Source organism: Malania oleifera, chromosome 9 (genome assembly GCF_029873635.1).
Source record: "Malania oleifera isolate guangnan ecotype guangnan chromosome 9, ASM2987363v1, whole genome shotgun sequence".
Taxonomy (NCBI): Eukaryota; Viridiplantae; Streptophyta; class Magnoliopsida; order Santalales; family Ximeniaceae; genus Malania; species Malania oleifera.
Window position 1 is genome coordinate 75,682,374 of NC_080425.1, and position 22,404 is coordinate 75,704,777.

At 35.7% G+C, this 22,404-nt stretch overlaps 1 protein-coding gene across 1 annotated transcript in view; it reads right to left on the reverse strand.

Moving 5' to 3' along the window:
* LOC131164838 (phenylalanine--tRNA ligase beta subunit, cytoplasmic-like) overlaps nt 1–22,404 on the reverse strand; it is a 99,009-nt gene that overhangs the window by 45,900 nt on the left and 30,705 nt on the right. Inside the window, exons 7-11 of the mRNA XM_058122348.1 lie at nt 21,348–21,389; nt 20,768–20,809; nt 20,477–20,553; nt 14,342–14,468; nt 14,088–14,255 (exon numbers count right to left, since the gene is read on the reverse strand). Coding sequence (XP_057978331.1) covers nt 14,088–14,255; nt 14,342–14,468; nt 20,477–20,553; nt 20,768–20,809; nt 21,348–21,389 — 456 coding nt within the window. The remainder of the gene's footprint in view (nt 1–14,087; nt 14,256–14,341; nt 14,469–20,476; nt 20,554–20,767; nt 20,810–21,347; nt 21,390–22,404) is intronic.

Consider the following 22,404-nt stretch of genomic DNA (forward strand, 5'->3'; position numbering starts at 1 on the left):
ATTGGCACCCTCAAGCCACTGTAATCCATAAGAACGTTAGTTAAGACCCAATCCCATTCAAGGCCCTTCTAATGTTCAAATCAAGTTCCCATAATTTCAATAAAGTCCTGCATACAAATCAATCACCAAGAAGTTGAATCCTGAAACTACACACTGCAGTTGTTGACAGTTTGTTGTCAATGAGCGGAAGCTTCCCCTTCTATTGTGGAAGTCAGAAATCTTCCTTTATCATCAACCATCTCCCCCACTGTCAACCAGAACACAAGCCACTCTTTAGAATAGCGCGTGCAAGAGAGGCCCGAAACAAACAAGGTTATGGCTCATTCCCAAACTAACCAACTGACCTGACTTGCACTCTTTCGTTTACTAATAAAAATAAACCAAGTCACCCAACCCACTCATCCCATCCCACTTTCATAAGTGTATCCAATGAATATGACCCATAATTGATCATCCTCCACAAATAAGCTCTCTCTCTCCAAGGGAAAAAATAACTGTTGCCAAGGACCAATATGAATATGTTCACACCATAAAGGACTAGGAGAAATCAAAGGCAAAATTTCAAGCATGACATGAGGAAGTGGTTAAAAGAAATTAACTATGGCTCGAGAGAAGAATACTCGAAAAATAAGTTAAGCAAAAAGGAATTAAGGACGATAATGGTCCATCTTAATTCTTGTAAAAGAACAAAATTATTATGAATTTAGAGATAATGGTCCCTACATTATGCTAACTCTAGCAATGAAATATTGAATCCCCTTCCAAGCATTATCAACATGAGAAGAAGTTGAGGAGATGACGAGTGAGCCATTTGGAACCCCAAGCTGAAACATGTGAATCTGAGAACAAACATGAGAATATAGAAATTTCTAAAGGTCAACAATCCCAGGAAAACAAAGTCGCTGGATTAAGAAACTGCAACATGCCTTATGTTAAATTGATTGTTTCCAATAAATTTGCCAACCATGTCTCTACTAACTCTTTAGACATGAATTTTATAATTTTTTCCAACGCCTGCAAATTGCTTAAATAATCTACAAGCATGCTTTAGTTCCTAGTTTGTGATAGTCCTTTTTTCTTTTTATATGTATAGAAAAAGAAGATATACAACAAGAAGAGGAAAGAATGTACAAAAACTCCTAGTATGGAAAGTACAATAGGAAGAGGATAAGAAATCTTCCAAAGTGCAAAAGAAAACAACCAGAAAATTACAACAATGCTGCCTTCCAAACCCTAACCAGATCAGGCAGAGGAACACTCCCAAAGAAACCAAAGGAATGGACCCAGAAAAAGGCCAAAAACACTGCTCTATCCCACAATAGACATGGAGAGGTAGTGTGATCCTTAAAAGCTCTTGCATTACTCTCCACCATAAAGTCCACAAAATAGCAGAAACTGCATTGCGCCATAAAACTTCTACCTTCCTACCCTACTTTCCTACTCGATCCAAAACCTCGGAATCTCACACATACTGCCCACCACCTGAGGTGGCTCACAAGCTTAACCAAAGCGAGAAATGAAGGCACTCCAGTGATGCATTGCCACTCTACAACGAAGGAAGAAGTTAATAGAAGCAATTGCTGTGGCTCGTCAGTAATAAACCTTCAGAACTGGTAATCCAAATCAAACTTTGTTCTCTATTATCCCATCTATTCCCTTCAATTCTATGTGCAAATTGTTCATATATAAGATAAAAATGTTTTTTTAGTTTGATCTATTACCAATAGATTCCTTTGTTTTGTAGTATTATTCCAGTCAATCAAATTTGTTGAATAAAGAGTATTAATCATAGAAATTCTATGATGGAAGAAGTAAGCATTTATTTCATTAGATTGCAGCACATCACACATATATTAGGGCTGATGGCTGAGGGCCTCATAGGGCCTTCTGATCTTTAACAAATCATGAGTGTTAAACCTGTTCAGAGTCTTAAACCCCTCCAAATCCTGGCCACCCATGTTAATGCCTGCCACCCCACTCTTGGACAAGTTGATCTTTAATCCCAAAATCTTTCTGAAAATTTCAACAAAATAATTGCCTTCCAGAATTTCAACATTGTCCTCAAGGAACAAGATAGTATCATTGGAAAACTAGAGATGAGACACCTCTACTTCCTCTTTGTCAATTGGATGAACCCCTGATCACCCCCAAGTCCTGTGCATGCAAGAGCATCCTGCTTAAGACATTTGTCACCAGGGTAAACAAAAACAAAGAACGCAAATTTCCTTGCTTAATTCCCTAAGAAGCCCTTAAACCACTCTCTGGACTGATCATTGAAGATGACAGAGATATTGATTAAGCTCAGACAGCCTCAAACCCACTTTCTCCACACTACCCAAAAACCCTTCCTCCTCATCACATAATCCAAAAAACCCCAATACACCCTGTCATGAGCCTTCTCAAAGTCCAGCTTATAGACTAACCCCTTCCTCTGCTTCCTCACATCCTCTACCACTAAATTAGCCACCAACGCAACGTCTAAAATTTGTATGTCTATAATGAAATGAAAGCCATAGTCACCATATCCACTAAAACCTCTCGCAGCCTCTTGAAAAAACTTAAGAAAGAATCTTGTAAAGGCTAGTGACCATACTATGGGGCTAAAATCCCTTACATCATAGATTTCTCCTTCTTTGGGACAAAGGTAAGAAAGATTACATCACCCTTGGAAGGGTATTTCACATATATATCCTCTTTTTATTTATTATACTGATTTTGTTGCAGATAATGGAGACCACATACTAAAAGGGGTGGTTTTTAAGACTTTGAAAAAGGCTTATGATTGAGTTAGTTGGAACTTCCTTGATAACATCTTTTTTAGAAAGGGGTTTAGTCAAAGATGGCGACCTTGGATGAGGTTGTGTTTATGTAATGCTTCTTCATCTGCTATTATTACAGAGAGCCTAAGTCTTGGTTCAGGGCTTCAAAAGGGGGTTAGGCTAGGTGATCCTCTTTCTCTTTTTTTGTTTGTTCTTGTGGTAAATGTTTTGAGTAGATCGGATTCTAGAGCTGTAGATAGAGGTGTTATGAAAAGGATTGAGGCAGGAAGTTATGGCCTTGTGGTTTCTCATCTTCATTTTGTTGATGATGCTATTTTTTTTTTTAGAAGATCATAAGGAGTCGGTCCCTTTTGAATATGCTTATTATTTTGCAATTGTATGAGAGGGTCTCCAACTTAAAAATTAATTTGGGAAAGATTAGAAGAGTATGTTAGCTTGCATTAATTTGGATATTCTAGATCTTTGGAATTGTCCTCTTTATTGGGTGTGGCATTCTTGATTGGCTTTTGATTTATTTAAGAATGCTTTTAGGATGTAATCCTAGATCAATTGGGTTTTGGCATTCTATGGTGGAGAAGGTGTCTAGGAGGTTAGATGGGTGGAAGGGTGCCTTATTTTTTTATAGGTGAGCATATAACATTCATTCAGGCTTGCCTTGCTAGTATTCCTCTTTATTTCTTGTCTATCTTTAGAATACCTATGAAGGCAGCCTGTACTGTTAAAAAGATTACCAGAGATTCCCTTTGGTCCGGGGCAGGGGAGAATAAAAATCACTTGGTTATTTGGGACTTAGGACGTTATGTGTAGGTCTCAAAATGAAGAGGGGGGGGGGGTTTGGGTCTGGGTAAAATGGCATCTAAGAACATTGCTTTAGTTGGTAGATGGTTGTGGCTCTTTCCATTAGTGGAGTCTTCCTTTTGGCACAAAGTGATTCAAGGTAAATTTGGTTTGCAAGATAATGGGTGGGATACCAATTTAGTGCTGAGATGTTCTTGCCATAGACCTTGGAAGGGAATTTCACAGTTATATCCTCTTTTTATTCGTTATACAAATTTTATTGTTGGAAACAGGAATGTATTCGTTTTTGGGAAGACAATTTGGACAGGTTCTTTGCTTCGCTCATCTTTTTCTCATTTGTTTAGATTGTCCTTTTCGCTCAATGAATCTACTACTACATTTTTTATTTTTAATGCAGCTGGTTTCTACAGGCTCTTAATGATAGGGTGGTTTTGGATCTTGCCTCCTTATTGAGCTTGTTGGGTTGTAGACTCCTTTCTAAAATGAGACTATTGTTCCTGGATTCTTGATTCTTTTGGGGAGTATTCTTGTGGTTCTTTATTTTAGCACTTCACCAAAAATAACTTGTCTTTCCCTCTACACAGATCCATTTGGAAGGCCAAAGTCCCCTCTAAGATGAGGGCTTTTATTTGCTTGGTTGTTATTAACAAAGTTAACACTAACAATCTATTGCAAAATAGGAGGCCTTTCAAGGCTCTATCTCCAGATATATGTTCTCTTTGTCCTCAAAATTCAGAATCTGCTTCTCATCTAGTCCTTCATTGCTCCCTTTTCTTGGACGGTGTGGGATAATTGTTTTGCCTTCTTTGGAGAGAGTTGAAATGGCCACTAATACCTTGTGTATGTAGAGGAGCAAAAGGAGGAATCTACATGAGGAAGGGCTCACATCTGATTAGCTAGTAGTGAAGCATTTGGCTAATTTGATTTGATGTGGGAGATAAACCGGCAGCTCTTTCCATTGTGCAAGCAAGATTGGTGCATTGGGTGTTTCCAAAGTTAGTGAAGGAATTGTTGGCTATCTATTTTACAGGTTTTGTAAGGGGTAAAGATGCTTCGGCACAATGGAGATGCTCAATTTTTCCAGTTTTGTGGGATAGAGCTATTTTGATTTTTTTGTTCCATTTTTTTTTCTAAGGAAGATTTCTTATTCTCCTTGTAATTTATATTCTTTTCAATAAAACTTTCTATTTTTTTTATCAAAAAATATTGCATCTAGAGTTTTGCATGAAAGCCCATGGAAATTCATTTTGTAGCTGTCTCTTTCTTCCTTTCCTTGTGTTAAATATAAAGTGTGAGAGGATTGTAGGATTCACTTTTAAGAGGATATTTATCTTCAGGAGATTTTCCTTATGTTGCTCTTAGTTCTGTCTTCCATCTAACTTCTAACTCGGCCTTTTGAGGCACCTATTTCTTCCTTTTGGGATTATTGACAGTGGTGGTGCATTTTGGGATTTCAATTTTCACATTAATCTCAATGATAGGGGAGGCAGAAGAGCTTTTTTCACTTCTTAAGGTCGGGTTCTATCAATATTCACCTTTTCGGTATGTTCAGTTGTGGAGTTTGGAAGCTTTGATTTAATTTTATTTGTTATTTTTTTATAACAAATGAAAGTATATTAAATAAAAAGAAGAGAAGGCACAACATGCGCAGACAAGGGATCCATCAAATAACAACAAAAACAAAAAAGAAGAAAAAATAAATAAAACAAAAAACACAAGAACCCAAAATAGAACAAAAACAAATTAACCAAGAAGCCTCTTTTTCAAACCCTTTCCATCGTAATTTACCGAACTCTCCAAATTTGCTAATTCCCTTTGACCCTTCATCATAAGACCTTATATGGCTCTATCTCCGATTCTCCTGATATGGGTGTTGTGTGTTATGCGTTATGATAGTAACGAGGATCTTTTTCTTGCTTGGAGTTTATTAAACAGACTCTTTGGCTTGTTCATACAGCTCAGTATGTCCTAATGAAGGCTTTTTTATCTGATCAATTTTAGCGGTTTCAAAAAGTGTAAGAATATTAGGACTCTGTGGTGGTCTGCAGTTTTGTCTGTTTTATAGCTCCTTTGGCTAGAGAGAGATGCTCATATTTTTTGAAATTGCATGTCATCTATAAAATTGATTTGGGATAAGATTGTATTCTTCACTCTGCTGTGCAATTGAGGATTTTTTTTTTTTTTTTTTTTTGGGTAGATTTTTCTTTCTTTTTCTAGTATTTTTTCTTTTAAATTTTTTTCTAGGTTTGCTTTAGAGGATCTCACACTCTTTGTAAATTCTTTCCACCATTAATAAAGTTCTATTTTTCTATCCAAAAACAGAATCAAAATTAGAACGTTAAGCATTCAGTAAATATAGTTATCAATGTAAGAAATATTTATATTATTTTATAAATATTCCCTTAAAGTGATTCACATTTCACCTTTATTTTATGGTTCCAATAAGCACATTAAGTGATAGTTGTGATTGTTTACATTCCACATTAAGTGCACTTAGTGGTTATTTATCCAATGAGTGCATGAATTAGTAGTCTTGTTAGTGATAAAGTTACAAACTCTTCATATTTGTTCCTTGATGAATGGAACTAATGAGGGAGCTCAAAAGTCATAAGAGTTATGTGAAGGGTCCCTGGTCTTGCCTATAAAAGGGTCTGTGTATTCCATCAATCTATCCCATCAAGTCTAAGGTAAAGACTAGAAGACACTTCATAAAATTATAGTTCTCTTTGCTAGAGATTGAAGTAGCTCTTAGTAGTATATTTACAAGTCAAGTACAATGGACGGAGGTACAAATTTTTCCGCTGCTCATGTTTTTAACATGTTATTCTGTTTGATATTCTTTCATTTGGTATCATAGCCAAGCCTCTTAGCCTATGCTTGATTAGTAATATTGACTCTATTTGGAGTTGTTTAGGGCCTAAAGTTTTTTCACCCAAGAATACCTAATCAATCTTGGAAGTCAATATAAATGTCATGTGGCTTGATTTAAAATTTCGAGAGTAGCCATAGCATCCCGATAAAGCAAATCAATTTAAAAGTTTGCGCCACAATATGGTTATTGATATTAAAAATTGTAATTAAGTTATGAAGTCAGTGACCTGGCCCTATAGGGAAGTTGTTGATTTTATAATTTAGTTAGCATGAGAAAGTAAATTTATAAATGTGGTGAGGTTGCCCTAATGCCCTTAGGATAATGGGTAACTTTTTGTCATATTAATTAAATTTATTTGTCTTACTAGTAAATTCATGCGTCTTGCAACCTTGGCCCATAGGAAGGTGGAGTTTACTATATAAAGTTTTAATATTTTATTTCATAGCATTAAAGTCATTTCTAGGTTTTGCAGTTTTTTTCTTTAGTTAATAGTGCACAACATGTTCCAATGCTTGAAGATAATTTTTCTAACTAGAAGGATTCCCTTATTGTTTACTCTTGGGTACATGGATCTCGATTATGCACTTCGGGAAGTGAAACCACCTACCCGTAAGGATGGTGACGCACAAGAAGTCTTTGATAAGCATGCGTGGTAGGAGCAAACCAATCGTTTAAGTCTAATGCTCATAAAGTCCCGTATGGGAAAGAGCATTAGAAATGTGATTGGTGAGCATGAACATGTTAAAGATTTTTTGAAGACAATTGAAGATCAGTTTGTCAATTCTGAAAAAGCTCTTGCTAGTACCCTAATGAAGAAATTCACTAGCAAAACTTTTGACAACTCTAAAAGTGTTTGTGATCACATCATGGAAATGAAGGACTTAGCGGCTGGATTAAAATCCTTAAAGATAGAAATTGAGGAACCATTTTTGGTTCACTTCATTCTGAACTCCCTTCCACCAGGGTATGGACATTTGAAAATTTCATACAACACTCATAAAAAAAATTGGACAATAATGGAAATCATGACAATGTGTGTTCAAGAGGAAGAGAGGTCAAAGCATGACAAACCAGAAAGTGCTCACTTGGTGGCTCATGCGAAGTCAAAAACCAAAATGGGCAAATTTGACCAAGGCAATAAGAAGCAAAATTTTTCAATAAAGAAAAATGACGATAAGGCACTTAAATGTTTCTTTTGTCGCAAGGGTCATATGAAAAAGGATTGCCTAAAATATAAGAAATGGTTAGAAAAGAAAGGTAAACTCCTATCTCTAGCATGTCATGAATCTTTTTTTGTAGAAGCTCCAAAAAATTCTTGGTGGATTGATTCTGGTTCTACAATCCATATTGTGAATACAAGGCAGGGATTTCTCAACCTAAGGAAGCCAACGGAAAATAAGCGATTAGTCTATTCAGGAAATAAAGGACAATCCTCGGTCGTGGGTGTTGGGAAATTTAGAATAATTTTGCGATCGGGACTAGTTTTAGATTTAAATAATGTATTTTATATACTAGATTTTTCAAGAAAATTGATTTCTGTTTCGAGGTTGGCTGTAATTGGTTATGGTTTCTTATTTGAAAATTTTGTTACTATACTTAAAAATAAAGTTCCTATTGGTACTGGTATTTTAGTTGAAAATCTTTTCAAGTTTGACTTAGATCCTGATTTTGAGCAAAATTATTTATGTTTGAATGTTACTGCTGGTATTAAAAGGAACATTTTAGATGAAAGGTCCTCGTTATTATGGCATAAGAGATTGGAACATATCTCTTTAGAGAGGATTAAGAGATTAGTAAATAAAGGAATCCTAAAAACTCTTGATTTTACTGATTATGAGACTTGTGTGAACTACATAAAGGGCAAGCAGACCAACAAGATATCTAAAGGTTCAAGAAAGAGCTTAGACATTCTTGAACTCATACACATGGATATCTATGGACCATTCTCCACTCCTTGCCAAAATGGTTAGAAATTTTTTATTTTGTTTATTGATGACTATTTTAGGTTTATGTATCTCTATCTTTTGAATGAAAAATCTGAAGCACTAGATACTTTCAAGACTTATAAGGCAGAAGTAGAGAAACAAAGGGAAAAGAACATCAAGGTCGTAAGATCTGACAAGGGAGGAGAATATTATGGTAGGTACACAGAAAATGGACAAATGACTGGTCCATTTGCGCAATTCCTTGAGCAAGAAGGTATTGTTGCTCAATACAGTATGCCAGGCACACCTCAACAAAATGGTGTAACTGAAAGAAGGAATCGCACCCTTATGGACATGGTAAGGAGCATGATTGCTCATTCCAGTTTACCACTAACCTTGTGGAGTGAAGCGCTAAAAACAATTGTGTATATATTAAATCGTGTTCCATCCAAGGCTGTTCCCAAGACACCTTTTGGAAATTGGTGTGGATGGAAACCTAGTTTGAATCATACACACATATGGGGTTGTCCTGTTGAGGTGAGGATTTATAATCCTCATATAAAGAAACTTGATCCTAGGACAATCAGTGGGTTTTTCATTAGGTATGTGCTAAACTCTAAAGGTTTTAGGTTTTATTGTCCATCTCATAGTCCAAGAGTTGTTGAAGCAAGAAAAGCAAGGTTTCTTGAGGATTGTGAACCTAGTGAAAGTGATCTTTCTCAAACTATTAAGTTCGGAGAGACACGTGAACACACTGATGGGGGTCATTTGGTTGAATTGAGTCAAAATCGACCGCAAGGTCATCAAGAACAACCATTGTCAGGACATAATGTTCACAAAGAAGAGGTTCAACCCGTAACAAGTAAATTGTTACAATCAGATTCTACTGAATCATTACCTAATGAGGAAGTAGTAGTTAGGAAATCCTCAAAAATAAGGAAACCTGCAATTTCATATGACTATGTTGTATACTTGACGGAGTCTGATTTTGATGTTGGACCTAAAAAAGATCCAATCACGTTTTCACAAGCCATGAGTGCAGATAAATCTACACTGTGGCTAGATGCCATGAAAGAAGAGTTGGAATCCATGCATAAGAACCAAGTTTGGGATCTCGTCGAATTACCAGAAAGGAAGGCAACTATCGGCTGTAAATAGGTCTTTAAGACCAAGCGCGATGCTTCTGGTAATGTCGAACGATATAAGGCTAGATTGGTTACTAAGGGTTTCACTCAAAAGGAAGGCATTGATTATCATGAAACCTTCTCTCCGGTCTCGCAGAAGGATTCATTTAGGATAAAAATGTTTTATTTAAAATTACACCAAATGGATGTGAAAACGGCATTCCTTAATGGGGATCTTGATGAAGAAGTACACATGAGGCAGCCTGAGGGTTTTAGTGATGATAGTCATAAAGTTTGCAAGCTAAATAAGTCAATCTATGGTTTGAAACAGGCTTCCCGCCAATGGTATTTAAAGTTTCAAGAGGTTATCATGTCATGTGGTTTTGATGAGAACATTGTGGATCAATGTATATACCTTAAGGAGAGTGAGAGTAAGTTCATTTTCTTGGTCCTGTACGTAGATGACATTCTCCTTGCGAGTAATGATTTGGGTTTACTATATAAGACTAAGCAATTTCTCTCTCGAAATTTTGAAATGAAGGATTTGGGTGAAGCCTCTTATGTCATTGGCATAGAGATTCGCAGAGATAGACAACAAAGAATTTTGGGTTTGTCTCCAAAGGATTACATTGAAAAGGTTTTAGAGAGGTTTGGTATGAAAAACTACAAGTCCTCAGTAGCTCCCATAGTCAAAGGGGATAAACTTCAAAAAGACCAGTCACCCCAACATGCATTGGAAATGGAGCAGATGAAAGATATTCCTTATGCATTTGCTGTGGGAAGTTTAATGTATGCTCAGGTTTGCACTAGACCTGACATAAGTTTTGCCATTGGATTGTTGGGTCGCTACCAGAGTAACCCAAGATTCCAACATTAGGTAACTGCAAAGAAGGTGATGCGATATTTGCAAGGAACAAGGATTACATGTTGACTTATAGACACACTTATTTTTTGGAAGTAATCGGGTATTCAGATTCAGATTTCTCCGGTTGTGTAGACAACAAAAAGTCAACCTCTGGATATATCTTTCTTCTTGCTGAAGGAGTTATATCTTGGAGGAGTGTGAAACAGAAAATTATTGCTACGTCTACAATGGAGGCGGAATTTATAGCCTGCTATGAAGCATCAACACAGGCCTTATGGTTAAAGAATTTTATCAATGGTCTCAAAATTGTTGATTCTATAGAAAGAAAGATAAAGATTCTCTGTGATAATTCTGCTACAGTGTTCTTTTCTAAAAACAATAAAAGTGGAAGCAGAAGCAAGCATATCGACATAAAGTATCTTAATGTGAGAAAGTATATCAAGAAAAAAATTGGTTACAGTTGAACACACCACTGCAGACTTGATGATTGCGGATCCAATAACCAAAGGTTTACCAGTTATGCAATTTAAGGGTCATGTGAATAATGTGGGCCTTTGTGGCATTTAGTTTTTTCTTTTCTTGTACTTGTTGACATTTGGTCACACAAAGAGTTATTTTGATGACTCATTCAGTATTACGCATATAAAGATAAATTCATCATATCCATCAGGATATTAAGGTTGGACCCGAATGACGTTGATCATTCATAAATTTTTTCCTAAAGTACTTAGTTATGAAGTATTATGCATTGTAACACATAGAAGGGAATGTTTGATCAATAAGTTCCTTGTGTAGTATGACTTAAGTGAGTAGGAGCAATCACAATAAAGATTATGTGCATGCAATTAAAGTTATATCATGACTCATTTAGATAAAGAATCTGTGTTATGTGAACCAAGTGGGAGAATGTAGGAAATATTTATATTATTTTATAAATATTCCCTTAAAGTGATTCACATTTCACCTTTATTTTATGGTTCCAATAACCACATTAAGTGATAGTTGTGATTGTTTACATTCCACATTAAGTGCACTTTGATGCGAACCTCAAACGACATGCGTTGAGACCCAACAAACAATGTTGGAATGCTTGCCCAAGAAAGCTAAAATTCAGATTTTTGGATAGATATGAGTGGTAGACCTCGACCCGTTGTTTACGACAAACAAGAACTTTGGTATATACGACCTCAACCCGTTGTTTAGTGCGAAACACGAACCTTGGTATAAGGAAGACGCCACAAACGGTGGTGGAAAGCCGTTTGATAAGTCATTGGTGAACGCCACGGGAAATTCCGATAAGTTCGAAAAGTTCTTCAAAAGAACCAAGAAGAAACAAAGCCTCAAAGCCTCACATTTTTATTCCATTCTCTTCCTTCTTACAATGGTGAGATATATATAGCTAGTTTGGGAGACAAGGACATTAAACACTTAACAATTCCCACACAAACATGGGAGATAAGAACATTAAATACTTAGCAATTCCCATACAAACATGGGAGACAAGGACATTAAATATACCAACTTACTAGACACATTAATGACTCTTACAACTTACTAAAATCCTATGCAAGCTAGGTTGCCTTGCAATACACCATTAAGTCAAATCCCATATTTGAATTAACACACAATTATTAATAAGGAGATTAAAGCCATTAAGCAAGATTAGCTCCATCACAAACTTGAATTAAGTTAATAAGTCTTCATCTTTCTTTGGGCCATGCTTGGAGTGCCCCATTTTTGAATAAGCCCAAATATCTTGAATCAGCCCGTGAAGTATTTCTTTGATTTTCTTGGATCTCGCTCTGATGATAGGCCCAACTGAAACATATAATGGATCCTTCCATGGTGCTTATTGATTCTCATCACACTTGGTGGTTATTTATCCAATGAGTGCATGAATTAATAGTCTTATTAGTGATAAAGTTACAAACTCTTCATATTTGTTCCTTAATGGATGGAACTAATGAAGGAGCTCAAAAGTCATAAGAGTTATGTGAATGGTCCCTAGTCTTGCCTATAAAACGGCCTATGTATTCCATCAATCTATCCCATCAAGTCTAAGGTAAAGACTAGAAGACACTTCATAAAATTATAGTTCTCTTTTCTAGAGATTGAAGTAGCTCTTAGTAGTATATTTACAAGTCAAACACAATGGACGGAAGTACAAATTTTTCCGCTGCTCGTGTTTTTAACATGTTATTTGATATTCTTTCAATCAAAGGTTTAAAATGACTCAATTGACCGAAACAAAAACTAATACGAAAAAAAAAAAGTGCTGTTTTAAAAGTAAGAATTGTTAACACCATCCTCTTTATTTTAAATCACAAAGCACAAAGCAACAACAAAAGGAATAGAAGTTAGTATTGTACACTCAAATTCTTATTCAATTTAAAAATAAATTTCAAAGTTAGCTTTGTGTTAGTGTTTAAGGCAGAAATAATTTTATCATGGATGCATTTAACAGGGGCAAATCAGAATTTTTTGCCTTTGAAATAAGCAAAACATTTCAGTCAGATCATCATCTGACACTATACAATGCTCAGAAGAAAAACATTCGCCAATTGTCAACCACATACATGAGCAACACAATTCCTAGTGCAGTAGACCACAAGAATGCTGGTTCAACTCTATAATTATCCTGTAAAAAGGTGAACCCATACTCCCCACTTTTAACATGTTCTGAATGCATACATGACATCCAGGCATTGCATAAAACCATTTTACAGTATACTTCCACACTTGGAATGTTTTTTCATTTACTTTCACATCCGAAGACTTACAGAAATATTTGTTCCTCACTGTTAAATCACAATAAGAAACAAATCCTTAAGCTATCAGTCCATGGTTAACATGAATATGAAATCTTAACAATTGCCCTCAGTCTGCCCATGCACTCTCATATGGGTCCTGGACATGAAATGATGTTTTAATGGGGTAAATACTCTCATAGGGAATTGAATCCAGTACCTACTGGCAACCATGACCCCATTACTATGCTTAGAAACCACTTAAAGGTTTAAGCTTCAGATCAAAGTGGTTTTCTAACCCTTAACAAACTCCAATATTCCGCATTAGATCTCAGTCCTGAATCCCAAACATCTAGCCCGACTGTTACAAAATCAAAGTCATGTCTCCAAACAAGAAGGCAACAATGACCTGTATAAAATATCCTAAGTTACTCCAGTCAATGATGAGAGATCTCAATGTGCAGAATCGAACCAATGCATAAAAATGTGGCTGTATGAAGTAACTTGTCAGAATTCAACATTGTTGCAAAAAAGTGCATATTCACCAACATCAGACACGTGGAAAATATTATTTAAAATATTTACATATTAGTTAAGTAATTATTAGCAACTACACTGCTTAGGTACTTAAATAGTCAAAAATATTTAAATGGAGCAAACATCATAGAGGAAACCAAGCAACTGCAAGAAAACTCACATTTCAACAACCAACTTTGAAAAGACGCACAACAAATAAAGTCCATCAGATAAGAAGCTGAACGCCACTGATTTAAATATATCTTTTTGTTCACACAATGAAAGTCTCAAACCCAATACCTAAACCCAAAAACTCATCCTACCCAACCACAGGTCATACCTTCAACCATGTCAAGTGATCTATCAGTAATGCTAATGGTTGGATGGGATTCTTGACACTCAAGCTCATAAAACAATCAAGCATAAGTTTGTTAAAGAAGACTGGAAAAAACTATAATACCTCTTTTGCCTCCAAAGAAATTCCAATTGAATCAGTAATATAGGATAGAGGAACTTCCGTATTGTACATTGACAGATCAGGATAAACACATGATGTTCCATCAGGGCATACCACTTCAACAGGTTCAATTTCAAATTTATTTTTGCAGTAAACTGAAAATGTAGTCACCTAAAAGAAGACAGGAGATTGAATTCAGAATTATCTGGAAAACCACAAACACGACCAGATGCAATCAAAGCTTATCAATTTCTTACCATTGTGTTCAAAACAATCTTGGCCTTTGTCAAATCAGTGGCTGTGCATTCAATGAACACATTCTTTGTATTTAGAGTGATTGCTGAATGTGCTCCATTAATAATAGGAGGCAAAGATAAAACAGTTCTGCAGAAACAAACATCCGGTATGAAAATATAGTGGCAATGCAAATTTGACATGGACACAAGTGAGAAATTTCCACAAAAACCAGCACATAAACTCATCAAATACTTACACAAGTACACGGAATATCTCTTCACACACACACACAGAGATATACGTGCATAGCTATCAGATCTAGATATACGTCAGGTTATTAGTAACAAAGAGCAAATGCACACACACATCTAGAGATATCAGGATACTGGTAACCAGCTTGTGATGCCACACCCTTCTTCTCTAACTGTAGTTAGTCTACATGATCTTGAATAATAGTTCACCAGCTGAAATACACTGATCAATTTGCCCCCTCTTGTTACAAGCTCTCCAATCTAAGAAATTAAATAATTCCCTTTTGCAATTTAACTTCCCCATGGATATTGAATAGTGCATTGTGATTGTGAACAGCATCTGACAATTGTTGATTGTGTTAAGATGAGAATGCTACTTCATAGGTTGAGTAATGCATTGTGATTTCAAGGTACCTCCATGACGCTACAAGTTAAGTTGTCTTGGGATATTTGTCCAGGTACGTGGATTGAGAAAACGATGTTTAGCTCTTTATCTACAGGGTAGTAGAAGGTCAATGGAAGGTATTTCTTCATATGCCATACAATAGAGTATTGTGGTTTCAAGATGCCTATTGCATGTTGCCTGCAGAATCAGCATGATGTAGGACAAGAAGCAGGGCAATGGATGAACTCTCATCGGAAGATGATTAAGGAGAATTGGTTTAGGAATTATTGGATTTCAGCCCAGTAGATTTAGGAGTAATTAATTAGGCTTATGTTTATTTGGACGTTCATTTGTAATATTCTGTTTTAGGGGTTATTCTGTAATTTCATGTATCTTTGTATATAGGTAATATATGAGTAATTTCTTGCATTTTAGGCAATCTTACAAATAGGGTGTGAAAACCATCTAAGAGTTAGTTTTGATGAATTTGAACTCAAAATGAAGTGTGATTTCCCCCATTGTGTCTCCTCCTCCTCCTCCTCCTCCTTCCCATCCCCTCTATCTCTCGCACATTCTCTCTTGGCTGTAATTTCATGTTGCTGTTCTGCGTCATTTGGTACCAGAGCCCAACCTTGATCACAGCATTCTTTCATTTTCACTACCCCTATTTTTCCTCTCTTCTTCAGTCTCTGTCTCTGTCTATTTCTGATCTTCTGATCTTCCCTCTCGGTTCTTTTTCTGTTTTCCTGTTCTTCCTCCCCCTTTCTTCTCTCCCCTGTTCTTCTTCTACTTTCTCACTGAATCTAATCTTTTGATCTATTGTTCTAATTTCTGTCCTGCAGTCTCTGTCTTACTCCTCTGCTCTTATTCTTTCTAATTTTCTCCCATAATTCTCTTCTTCTCTCTCTTATTCCTTGTTTTCTCTCCCTAATCTCTTTTATTTCTCTCTCTCTAACATTCTGCAACTATGGAATTCTGCAATTTCTTCTCTTGTTCTCACATCTTCAATTTTCTCTATTCATCATTCTCTCTCTATCAATCTCCCATCTTGAAACCGTCCACAAATTTAAATACCAACCCCAGATTTCAGCCCCTTCACTCATCCATTCTACCCTGGAATTTCAATCAAAAAATAAAAACTTGCAATCTCCAGAAATTACAGCCGTGCCCTTCATTTTCGAATTCCATTTTCAGTCACCCTTTCACAACACCACCATAACCAAATAAAACAGAAACCTCCAAGCATAGTTGTTAGAAACTTACGAATCTCGATTCAATTCATACGATTCGTATCAACTCCACATGAAATCGATTCGAATCTTACTAGCGAATCTAAAAACTACTGAATCATTGCCATTCTATCGATTCACCTTGTGAATCTAACAAATTGATCTAAACCAATCAATTCACACAATTCTAGATCTATCATATCCTGACAAACCCGACTAGTTAACTTTTTTTTTGCTTCTGTTTTTACACGATTACCTTCCACTCCTTGTCTAAGTTTGTTTTGTACTAAAAAAGAGAAGATATCGAACTTCACATCTTAGGTTGCCTTCACAAAACCATTCTTCACCCTAGGAGTGTACTATTATGCTATTAAGAAGAAGGGAAAGAACACTCATTGGCTGAGGCGGCACTCATGTTTCATTGTGTTAAGATTCAAGAGTTGTTTTGTGGTATTTTGTTCAATTATTATCATATTTTTTCTATTTAGTCTATGAAAGAATACACATGAAATATTATTATTTTTTGTTTGTTGATAAACATCAAAATTCAATTTTTTTATTATTTTCTCTTGATCACTTCCCTTAAATAGCATAAAGTTCATAGTTTTACTAATATTTCTTGACTCTTTCTCTTTCTCTTACGATTCGGTACGATTTGATCCTTGAGTCTCGATTCCCAAAATTGGAATTTCGATTCACAATCCAAATCTTAATTTGAAAACTATGCCTCCAAGAGGCCCTTACCCAAAATTTCATCACCTTCCAACAAGCCATGTGGTCTCATGCACTGGAGAAACATTACCCAGCCATAGCCCCTTCAAAATCCCTAAACTTCCTGCAATTATTTCTTCACAGTGCCACCACCACTGGACTAACCACCCCTCAATCTACCACAGCCCAAAATTTCATCACTGGAGGACATCACTGGTGGCACATGCACCCCATGCACCGGCAACATGCATGTGGAGAACTCCCAGAAACCCCTGCGACTTCTAGACTCACAATAAATTGGTTCCAGCCACAATATTTTGGGTTTTTGTCCTCATATTTTGATGTGATGTGCGACATTTTGATTTTGGACTTGATATTTTGCGAGGAAGCACGACATTTTTATATGAAAAGATAGGGATTGGACTACTGGTTTTCCATCAGCACTTTGGAGAGTCAATTTGTCACTGCCAGCAATAAGAATCAGACTTTGCTGCATTTGGTGAGTTCTCTAAGCAATTGATCCTCCAACATTTCAAAATTGGAGGCCAATTTTTTTTGCAGCTGGGGGAGATTTGATGCAAAACAAGAAGCATGACAATGGATGGATGGACCATCATTGGAGGCTGATTACGGAGAATTGGATTGAGGAATTATTAGATTTTTCAGCCAATAGGTCCAAGAGTAATTAACTAGGCTCATGTTTATTTCGGGGTTCATTTGTAATATTTGTGTCTTTTTAGGGATTCCTTTATAATTTAATGTATCTTAGGGATATGTGTGTAATTTCATGTATTTTAGGCTTTCTTACAAATAGGGCATGCAGGTCATGTAGAAGTTTGTTTTTGATGAATTTGAATTGAAAGTGACTGATTTCCCCCATATTATCTCCTTCTTTTGCTTCTTCCTTCTTCCCTATCCTCTACTCTCTCCCACATTCTCTCTTGGTTGTAATTCCATGAGCTCCGCTGCATCACATTATTGAGCTCTTGCTGTAGAAATGGAAGTCATTTTACTTACTAAGTTATTAATCAGGTTTGTATAGTAGTGGAAGGTCCACAGAGACTGCTGAAATCCCAAATATTGATGATTTTCCTGGCGCTTTCCCAGATGAACTACCTTGATTATCACCACCTCAAAAAAAAGAGTTCTGTGATTGATCTCCTTCCAGGTACAGCACTGATATTTATTACTCTATATTGTATGGCTCCAGCATATTTAGAGGAGCTGCTAGATTTGGGTTTCATGATGACAAGTACTTCAACATAGGGAGCACCTGCATTATTTGCTAAAAAGTAAGTAGGTTCTCCAAAATTATCTGTGGATTTCAAGAAACTGAACCAAGTATAAAAAATATATATCCTTTGTCTAGGACTCATGAATTATTTGATCCCATATGTAATCAGAACAGTTATCTAAGATTAATCACTGATCTGGATATCATCAGTTGTGCATCTGGGAGTCAGATAGGCCAAAGACTAGTTTTAGTAAGCATTATGGACCTTACTAGTATTTGGTTATGCCATTAGGACCAATCAATGCCCTGTAGCCTTTATGGACTGACTGGACAGAATACTCAACTTTTTTTGGATCAGTTCGTAATTGTTTTTATTGAGGATATGTCGATTTAATCCAGAGATAGAGCATGCAGAGCACTTAAGGATTGTATTGCAAATATTTCAGGACCACATATAATGTGCTTACTCCTTAGAGATTGAAATGTGAAAGCGGCATTACAAAGGTGAATTTCTGGACCAAAATATTGAAAGCAGGAACATTAGTGAGTCCAACCAATAAAAGTTGAAGCAGCATTAAACTGGGAAAGTATCGAGAATAATTTCAAAGATCAGGATTTCTGCAGGATTAGCTAGATATAGTCGGCTGAGAATTTTTCTGCATTGCTGTGCTGTTAACTACCCCACACAGAAAAGGAGTGCAACTTATTTGGACTGAGTAGGTGGGAAAGCTTTTCCAAAATTAAAATGAAGACAGATCAAAATTTGGGAATGGACATCTTCTAGGGAAAAAATTTATAATTTTTCTGTCAATAGCAATTTAAAACAAATGCTCCCTTACTAAACAACATTAGGGAGTTGAGCTATAGGATAAAAATGCATTAGAACTCTTTTTAAGAAGGGTTCAGAGCTTGAAACATGCAAATAAACCAATATACACAAGATTGTATGCTTGAAAAAAATTTCACAACCGTTACACTCGCTTCCCATTATGTAGCATCCACTACTCCTGATTCCAGCTAAAACCCATTAAAGTTATGCTGCGATACCCGCTACTATTTAAAACCATTTCCCAAATTTGCAAATGTTGTCCATTGGAAATTCTTGTAAAACTGCTTATTTGGGAAGTGAGCGTAATTTGAGGGCAACGACTTTGTACATGTTAATTATAACTTCCGATTGCAAACTAGTTTTATTTCTTATCCAAAAAAAATATATCTATATTAAAAAAAAAAATTTCTTCTTATTAGATTCCTATCATTATCTATTTGATTGAAGGCTTTCTTTATTCTTGCTAATGACATTAATTCATACTTAATAGTTAATTGTATTTTTAGGCTTAAATTTGAATTGTGACATTAATATCCCATTCATTATGAATCAATTGACAAAACGAAGTTCTGGGTGGTAAGGGAAGAATTGGAAGGGGGAGCTTGATTATAATGAGTTAGAAGTATACTTGAGGAAGAACAACCAAAAATTGGAGATCATGTTCTCACACACTTAAAGGAGTAAAGATTAGTTTGATAAAAACTAGTTCCTTAGTAATTATATTTACGGCAATACGTTTATTTTCATGTGTATGTGCATATAATATTAGTATATCAATTTACAGTCATTTTATTGCGTGGATAATGAAGATGTTTTCGCAATGCTTGAGAAAGAGGTTGATTTGGCATCTTTTAGTAGTGGAGAGAGAAACAGTCGCAATGATGCCGATGAAGATAGGCTGAATCCATGAGTCTTAAATTTGGATTGTTATGTTTTACTTTAGTTTGGAACCTAGGGTTGTTAATTATGATGTATACATGTCACGTTTGGGATGTGTTTGTAATGACAATGGATGGTGTGATGGTGTGTGTTAATTTGGATTTGGAAGTCTGCCTTTTTACTTTGCAACACTATCTTTGATAGGTTATATAAATTTGAAAATGTCGGATCATGTTTTATTTGTTTTAACTTTTAAGACGTGTTTAGTAATTTGATTTGCACGCAAATTGCGAGCATCAATCATGTAGTAGGCTAGAATAATCCATCTATTTTTCCCAACTTCTTAGTAATTTGTTGATTTATCTATTTTTTCCATATTTTTTGAATTTTTCAAAATAAAAATGCAACTATGCTGTCATGCTGATGTCACCCAATTGGCCTGGATCAATCAGACCAGTCAACCTGGGAATTGGTTGGGCAGCCAGTTCACTGTCTGCTCTGACTTTCAAAACATTGATTGTTACTAGAGACACCAGGAGCAGCCCCTGATTGCAATACAGGGTTAGTATTGGGATCCACAAACAATGATCTTAAAAATAAGCAGCATGCAAGGAAAAGGAAAGAGAAACTGTCATACCTATTTCGATCAAGTAAAACAGGAAACACAGGAGAGTTCTCAATTATGTGCAAGAACTTCTTCAGTTTTAAATCCGACTGCCAAAATATTAAAGGTAAAATCTAGATCAACATAATGCATTGAAGCGTTAAAGAAGAATAAAATATACTATAAGATTATAAGCTCTGGAAAACAAAAGTAGAATCATGCACAGGGGAACCACCAAATCACAATGGCAAATGATGGAAAAGCCATTATTAAACACCAGCACTGAAACACATACACCAGTTAAGTTGTCATAGATGGACTCACTTTGTAAAACTCCATCAGTTCATCAGCTCTGAAGCTTTTTGCCTGAATTTAACCACCATATTAAATAGGAGTCAATTTCAGCCATGTACTTGAAGTTTAAAAATAAAAATTCATATATTAAAAAGAATTAAGGATGAGGGCAGTAGAACGAAAATGGAATTTAAATAATTTATTGAAATTTCAAAAAAAAAAAAAAAAACTATGGAAGCGGAAATTTTTGCATGGCAAAGTAGACAGTTGAACTGCTACCAAGTGGCATACAGTTTTATGCTGTTAAAGACACCATGAATCTACAATGAAGGCGTTCTACTGACAAAGAAGAGCTAAATATACTAAAAAATTACATGCCTAGTTCAGAAGCACAATATTGCAAATGAAAGGGCAAAGGGAAACAAAAATAACTAGCAGCAGAAAATTAAAAAAAAAAAGCCTTCCAAGCTTTTGCTCTTGGGCTCCTGTTGGCATTTCCCCTTCAAAAAGTCATTATCGACAACACATCACTCACATGATCATAGTTCCAGTTCTCTTTAATTCTGAATATTTGTCTATTGAATATTGAACCAAAATAGTTTCCATTTACCTGTTTCAGGGGCACAAAATTGATCTCTGAAGGTGGCAATGCCTGTAAAAGTGAATTGAAAAGAAGGGTCAAAAAATATACATGCAAGTATAATGCAGTTATACATCATTGTTCACTTCTAAAATTGGCCATCCACAGAGCAAACCCAACAACCCATTGGACACTGAAAAGCTGATATGCAGAGTTACATCTTAAAATTTACAGAAATATCACTAAACAGTCCATGGAAACAAGAAATATACTAATGTATAAGTTTATACTCTGATCCCCCCTTTTCAGTGTTTTTCTTCCGTGTCTTGGATGGGGTTTTTAGCATCTTATTCTGGGCAAGAGCATTTTTCAGATAGCAATTAAGAGCAGCATCTGTTTCTGTGACAGGCTTCAAAGGAATTTTGAAAGCTGGATTCTTATCATCCAAGACTGCTTCAGGTGTTCTGTAGATCTTCATATTCTAATGGCAGGAAATCAGCAACATTCCAAAGGGAAGGAGAGGAGTGTTCGAGCATCTTGCATTCTAAATGTCTCACTAAGAATCCAAATCTCCCGTGCAAACTCTCTTTTAGAATTCATTGCTGACTGCTCCCATCCACATTAGACTAAGCCAGAATTCTTCATTTCTATAACAGTCAAAATACTAGCACAGTCCCATGCAATGCACAGGAATATTATTTATTCTCACTTATAATCTAAATATTTTAACACCAATCACAAAAAGTAATCTAAATATTTTAATAAATTAAAAAAAAAAAGTTCTTATATAAACTGCAAATACAGTATCAATCTAATCATATGAACCATATTACAATATCTATAATTTAACGTATTTGTTATGATAATTTTTCTATGCCATGAATTAGTGTTTTACATGATTGAAAATGTGACTTTAAATGAAGCCACCTAGTTAGACATCCTAGAGATTAGAGGTAATGTTATTTCCCATATAGTTAGCATCCAGTTAATTTAATTATGGAACATTATTTAAAAATATTTTTAAAATATGGAAAGAAGTTATACTCTCAAAAATTGGACCATGCAATACTTCTTAACACCATAATTA